Source organism: Limulus polyphemus, unplaced genomic scaffold, assembly GCF_000517525.1.
Source record: "Limulus polyphemus unplaced genomic scaffold, Limulus_polyphemus-2.1.2 Scaffold6052, whole genome shotgun sequence".
Lineage (NCBI taxonomy): Eukaryota > Metazoa > Arthropoda > Merostomata > Xiphosura > Limulidae > Limulus > Limulus polyphemus.
The window spans coordinates 33,589-40,796 of record NW_013671662.1 but is presented as its reverse complement, the minus strand read 5'-3'; the positions used below and the strand labels follow the sequence as shown (position 1 = coordinate 40,796).

Here is a 7,208-nt window from a genome sequence, read left to right as displayed (position 1 = left end):
TTTAGTATTCCATCGCGTATCACAAGTTGTAGGGTATGAGCCATCCATCCCACATTGGGTACGTTGCTTAGATTTTAGGCATTTGTGATGTTACGGCCGTTGTCTCGGAGCACGACATGAACACGCTGGGGTTGCAGATCCCACTTGCCAACATATTGAGAAAGTGTTTCGATTTGGCTGTTTTTTATCCTCGACACTAGGCCGGAGCCGAGTATTACCGGGTAGCCCAAAACCCGGTCGGGGCCTAATATCTGGCCGGGTACTCAGACATCTCTACTATGAATACGTTGTTGCTATATTTTTTGCAAGCCTTCTCTCTCTCTTCCTAAAAATCCAAGAAAGATGTTTACGACTAACATTTTCTATATAATCCCTAACTCTAAAAGACTTCCGTTATCAATGATATTTTTGTAAATTTTCCATAATAGTGGCTTTTCACCTTGATAATTAAGTTAAAAAGTACTCAAAAAAGTTCAAGAAAATAAGTTTGTTTTAATTCTTTATCCCACGCGAAGAAATAGGGTGACGTTTATCACCGGAAAATAAGAGTTAAGAGTAAATTAAATACTCTAAGCCTATATGTCGCCATTACACTTGGAAACGTCACTTATCAGAAGAGGTTTGTGACATTTTCTGCGCCTGTCCTGCTACGATAGTACTAGTGTTAAAGGCTACTATATCGTAATGGCGACGTGTAAACTTAGCATATTTAACGCTTCTTACTTTCCAGTCCTCCAGGGGGTCAAAGGTAAGTTTACCGACTTATAGCACTAAAATCCGAGTTTCAATTCCCCGTGGTGAATAGAGCGCAGATAGCTTATTTTGTAGGTTTGTTTTGGGTTTTTTCCGTGCATATGAGTCGATAATCTTTCACAACAAGATGTCTGAAAGTACATTAGGCCCTCGATACTAATCATCATGCAGCTTTGAAGCTTGTCTTCTTCCATCCAGTTTCTCAACTTATTTTAAATATGGTTCATGCTGCTGAAACATCGCTAAACTCCAGCAGTCGAAACCGGCACAACCGTCAAACATTCAGTTAATTTTATAATATTGTCATAATCGATGTTTAATTTCTACAATTAATGTACAACATTCTTATCTTGATTTTCTTGCTCTTTTTGCAACATACTTGAAAGAGTTCAAGTCAGCCCATAGGGCATCAGCATCCAGTCCATCAAAGAAGCTACATCCTGTCTTCACATCATCGTATGTCAAACTACACATCGACTGGACTGTTTGTAAGGAAGCACATACGTTGATGAAGGAGACCACTTGATCATTGAATCAGTGCGTTATTTGTTAAGTCATAGTGTCAACTAATTTCTTAACGTTTTTGAAGGTTTGACTTTCTGGCTCATTTTCAAGATTCGGACGCACACCAGAAGCCTTCGTTTTGAGATATACGACAGCTATAACAATTTTTTTTATTTCAATGGGCACACTGAATCCCTATACCTCTCAAATGTGTTTAGATTAGATAAAACCTCATTCAAAACCTCCAGGTTTCCCCATTTCCAGCAAGATACCTCCTGCTAACGAGGCTAAATCTGCACCATCTTTGTGTAGGTGCTTACAGGCCATCATAATTGAGAGTAACAAGTTAAGACATCACGAACAAACTCGTAATTACTGATCCAGCACACTTCGACAGATTGTGGGATTTGTAGTTCAGGTTCTTCTAGTGACCTCTGAATCTCGTGGAGCACGCGTTAACGCTTTGATGACTGAACCTCGTGGAGCACGCGTTTAACGCTTTGATGACTGAATCTCGTGGAGCACGCGTTAACGCTTTGATGACTGAACCTCGTGGAGCACGCGTTAACGCTTTGATGACTGAACCTCGTGGAGCACGCGTTAACGCTTTGATGACTGAACCTCGTGGAGCACGCGTTAACACTTTGATGACTTGTGGAATAGTAAATATATGTCTTTGGTGATTTTATTTCTGGCGCAGGCTACGTATAAAATATGGACCCTACAACGTACATAACGAATTTCCTAACATGGTTTTTACGGAAAGTCTCTTACGCACACCACTTATTTTGTCTGAAAATTTTGCGACCTCATCGAAAGCGCAATAAAATATTTTCTCATAATCTAGGTTCCTTTTGATCAGCTCTCTTTCAAATGAACTCGTAATGATTTCGAAATCATGTTTGCTATATCAATATTGTTCAAGAATTTTCTTTTATTTCACTGCAGTCAGTCACATAGCGAATCAAAATTGACCACTGACTCACATTGTTGATATCTGACGATTCATCAGCCATTATAGAGTAAAATTTTTATTCAATTCAGAGGCGTCACAATTATCTAGAACTTCGACAGTGCAGGTCAACAGATCAGAAGCTGTAGTTTTTGCTTACGTATGTCGAACGGTCGCTCTGATTTTCCACCCATTGCTTCAGAGAGTCGTAGCATAAAAAGATGAGAAAACAAATGTCCATCTTCGTATTATGAGTTATTTCGTTGTTGTTGTTTTTTCTAAGATGTTTTATCGCTTCTTACAAATGCAGCCATTGCTTCCCTGTTACGACTACATTCCTGAGTCGACTGTTGAACAAGTAAAGTATGAACCGATCTTTTAAGACCCTCTTCACGAAGCTTGTGCATTGCTTGAGCATGAGCATGTTTCTCGGATTTAGAATGTTTGTCAAGTTTCCCGGTATTCCCAGTTGCTTTTCGAAAGTTGGTAAATGGAGTTGTTATGGAAACACCATCTATTCTATGTAGCGCATCTAAATAATTTTTCAAAAATTCTCAACAGTACTTACAAACGTCCCTCCAAGGGACGTATCAGAAGACAGCCATTCATATTTCTCTTCCCGCTTCTTCTGGTGTTTAACCGAAGTCGATGAAGAATGTGAGGAAGTTCCAGCAGCAGGGGTTGATGAATCAACATCATTAATTCCAAAACTCGGCTGCTTAACTTCAATTTGAGCCAGAGACTCAGCATCAACACCACTACTCACTACCTGTAGTCTAGGTTTCTTTGTAGCAAACTATAGAATTGATTTCTGTGACATAACTTCACTACAGAAAAGTTTAATCACAACGTTAAATAAAGCACAGAACAACCAAATAACGTAAAACACTACTATACAAATAGTTTCCACATAGGCTTATAAAGCATGAACAGCTTTTCTAGAAACGTCCACACGTCTTATAGTGTCTATACACTTCGATAAATGTGAATAATATTCGGTAATAATTTTATGTTTAGCTTATACAAGCCTCCAGTGGCACAGCGGTATGTCTGCGGATTTACAATGCTAGAATCCGAGATTCGATACCCGTGGTGGGCAGAGCACAGATAGCCCATTGTGTAGCTTTGTGCTTAATTACAAACAAACAAACAAGCTTATACAATATAACTCCTAGCGATAGAGATTGGCAAGCTGTCAAGATCAAACACGCCTTTCTTCGAGAAGTCACCAGAATTTTGGGTTATTCCGTTTGTATAATCGTTGGGTCTAGGTGTTCTATGAAATAATAGTAAATCCTGAGTCATGGTTACAACTTTAATTCGTTGTTAACGTCTCATTGTAAAAATAAATAAAATAACGTCTGTAAAAAAAGATAAAATAGTTAAAATATTTCAGGAAGTTTGCAAAAGGGGAACTTCCTCCCCCTGTACATCCCCCTGAATTCAACACTGTTTGGGGATAAAAAAAAACACCTTAGCTATTCATGTAGTGTAAAAAGTTAAAACAAACTTATTTTGTAAAAACTTTTGGATATTTTTTTATTTATCAAAGCGACGAGTCAATATTATGGGGAATCAACATAAAAGAAGAATGGTGATAATGGGGCGGAGATCCTAAGTCTTTGTACTACTTCTAGGGTTATATGAAAGAATGGTAATAAATGGGGCGGAGATCCTAAGTCTTTGTACTACTTCTAGGGTTATGTGATGGGGCGGAGATCCTAAGTCTTTGTACTACTTCTTGGGTTATGTAATATCTTTAACATTTATTTGGCTTTGTTAAAGAATTAAGATAATGTGTATACTTCTTTACATGTGTATGAAAAAAATGTTTTTATTTCATACGAGTCAGATCTTTTATGAATGTCTGCTAAGTACAACTAGAGGATTTATTGTGAAAGACAACGGTAAATATATTGTAGCCCAATGTTGGAAAAGATCAGTCAAAAGAATTTTTTTTTTTATCCCATGAAAACATTTCAGCTGCTTATCTAAAGCCCCCCCCCCCCCTCTATGTGACGATTGTTACTTAGTGAAATAATACATTACCTGTAGGGCCAATTAGAGAGGGGGCGGGGCATAATTGTGTATGATAAATCTATTGATCATAAACTTAGTTACATTCTCATCACGTTCCCCCTTAAGTAATTAGATCTTTGGTTTACTAGCAAAATTCCCTTGCGTCACTGCGTCATTTGTCTCGTTGGCTACACGGGGATTGCGGGACGGTGTGTTTGTTTGTGTGTGTCTGTCATTTGCCATACAATACTTCTGAATATCGGCATAAAATATTCTAGAAGTTCGCTCCCTACTAGCAGGGTTATTTACATTACCTTGTACTGTAGCTTTCATGGAGATGCTGGTCGGGAAGGTGGTTTGTTTGTTTTGAATTTCGTGCAAAGCTACACGAGGGCTATCTGCGATAGCCGTCCCTAATTTAGCAGTGTAAGACTAGAGGGAAGGCAGCTAGTCAGCACCATCCACCACCAACTTTTGGCCTACTCTTTTACTAACGAATAGTGGGATTGACCGTCACATTATAACGCCCCCACGGCTGAAAGGGCGAGCATGTTTGGTGTGACGGGGATTCGAACCCGCAACCCGCAGATTGCGAGTCGAGCTCCCTAACCACCTGGCCATGCCGGACCCATGAAGGTGGAAGAAATATCATCATTGACAAACAGACATTCAGACACAAGTCACGTTACAGAATAGATTTTTGACCTAATTACAAGATTGCCCGAAAAGCTTCTATTTCAAAACTCCATTCTTATAAATAACTGGACTCATGCTTGTTTCTAACTGATGACGTCAAGTAGAAAGGCTATTTCTTTGTAAAATGTTTTAGGTTATTAGTCTATAAAAATTAGATATATTTCAATAACACAATGATGAGAGGATTATTCAAAAAAGTAACTCATCTGTTCCAAAGTTCATCTAGTTATGAAACCGACACTTTGTATTTTCTAGTGGTTTACTGATTACGTACATTGCTTTAAAGAAGCTGAAAAAAAACAACGGACAGTTTAACCTGTGGCGTTATTATATTCATCGATATTGGAAGTAAGTATAACTTTTCTGTGATTAATACGTTTTGTAAATTATGAGGATTTGTATATATCGAGATTAAGTATCACACTTACAATTTACGGCCTTATCGAAACACGGTGCTGCATACAAAATCTTTCTTTTGAATACCGAAATAGAACGAAGGAAGTGTTTTCTGTAAGAACGTTTCGAATTCAGTAACAGTCACTTAAATGTTATTATAGCTGAAATTAAAAAAACATATAACGGGTTCTTTACTAGATTATTTTATTTTTAGAAGTGGTAGCCGTTTAGCCTTTTGATGAATCCCTATACAGATGTGATTTTATCTGACAGTGCTCCGTATTCCCACTTGGTGTCTGAAAAATGAGAATAGAAAACTATGATCGATATCCTACTGAAACGCCGAAAATTCCCGCACCTGTGGGCCCATGCTCCGAATCTTTTAAATTACCTGGTGACGTCTTTGCCTGACACAGTTTGATTAATGTAGTGAAAAACAAAGATGTTTTTTTTCTTTTTCTAAACCTTTTAAAGGTCCTGGTAGGACAACTCCAAAATCCAAGGTTCGATTCTAAAACAAGCAAATACACCAATGTAATAAAGTAATATATCTAATACATAATGCCCCATTTAAATCATTCTTATCGTAAACCTACCAAGAATAAGATACAGATACGAACGCAAGTATCAAAGTGATGTGAATTTGTTAGTTTGATTCGGGTCAAATTACACATTCATTACCTGCGTTAGCCGTCCCTAATTTTGAACTTATACACTAAAGAGAACTCAGCTAGCCAACACTTGGGATATTTTAATCAAATAGTGGGAATTGACCGTCACTTATATAACGCACCCACATCCCCAAAGTGCAGAGCGCCATTTTGCACCAACAGTACACGAACAGCACACACTAACCACAAATCCACGCCAGACCAATATAACTTACTTTGGTTTCTCTAATGTTGTGTGTCGCATATTAAACTTCACCAAAATGCAGAACGAATCAGTTGAGATGCTCAATATTTCTGATGCAGTAATAGTCTCCAGAATTCCTAGCTCTGCATAATTCCAATCTTTCTTTTTTAGACTGACACCGACCTTTGTCATAATTTCCGGATGCATCTGGCTAATAGAAGATCTTGGGAGTGGTCCGGTTTGGAAAGAAAACATTGATCCTTTGGTCAAAAGTTGCAAGAAAAACTGGTGGACAAATGTTTTTTACATCAGTAACTTTTTGAAAGTTCAAGACAGAGTAAGAAATAGTTTAAGTGAAAGAAAACTATATTATTAAGTAAACTGAAACTAGAAACATCGGCAACGTTTACATAAAATAGTATGTAAAATGACCAACGTATTGGGAATAGAAAAGATGACAATCTGACTTCAAACTGAGTCAATTAAAAATGATTTTAGAGTATCGTTGTAGGAAACGGTTATAAAATTACGAAGATTACAAGTTTCAAGAAATAGTTAAAGGTGATTCTAAAGTAAAAATGTCCGAAAATCAAAAGGTAAAAAACGTGGAGTATTTGTAGGCAGTGCCTGTGATAAATTGGCAGTAATTCCAAATGGAACTGCATGTGTTTTAAGGAAATAATTTAACTAAGAAGAGCCAACAAAAGTTTCAAGTGTAAGCCTGAATTAACACTAAGTATTAGGTCGTCAAAAAATTAATGTCGGTTTTTTTAGATGAAAAATCCGAACAACTTATATATCAAAACAAAACATTTATTAAATGAAATAGTCTCCATTCTTATCGATAATGCTTTTCCATCTTATAATCAGGTTGTTAATGCCCTGATTAAAGAAATCACTTGGCTTTGAAGCAAAAAACATGCGATGTTCTCTTTAACACCTTCTGCATTTGCATACGTTTTCTCATTAAGAACGAAAATATGGTAATCTGATGGTGCCATATCTAGAGAATATGGCATGTGGGGGGAGAACT

At 37.4% G+C, this 7,208-nt stretch overlaps 1 protein-coding gene across 1 annotated transcript in view; it reads left to right on the top strand.

Annotated features, from left to right (window-relative positions):
- Window positions 1-684: 684 nt before the first annotated feature.
- LOC111089374 (nose resistant to fluoxetine protein 6-like) overlaps window positions 685-7,208 on the top strand; it is an 18,845-nt gene continuing 12,321 nt past the window's right edge. The window contains exons 1-4 of the mRNA XM_022401760.1: window positions 685-748; window positions 1,140-1,209; window positions 5,180-5,272; window positions 6,347-6,512. Of these exons, the coding sequence (XP_022257468.1) occupies window positions 685-748; window positions 1,140-1,209; window positions 5,180-5,272; window positions 6,347-6,512 (393 nt within the window). The remainder of the gene's footprint in view (window positions 749-1,139; window positions 1,210-5,179; window positions 5,273-6,346; window positions 6,513-7,208) is intronic.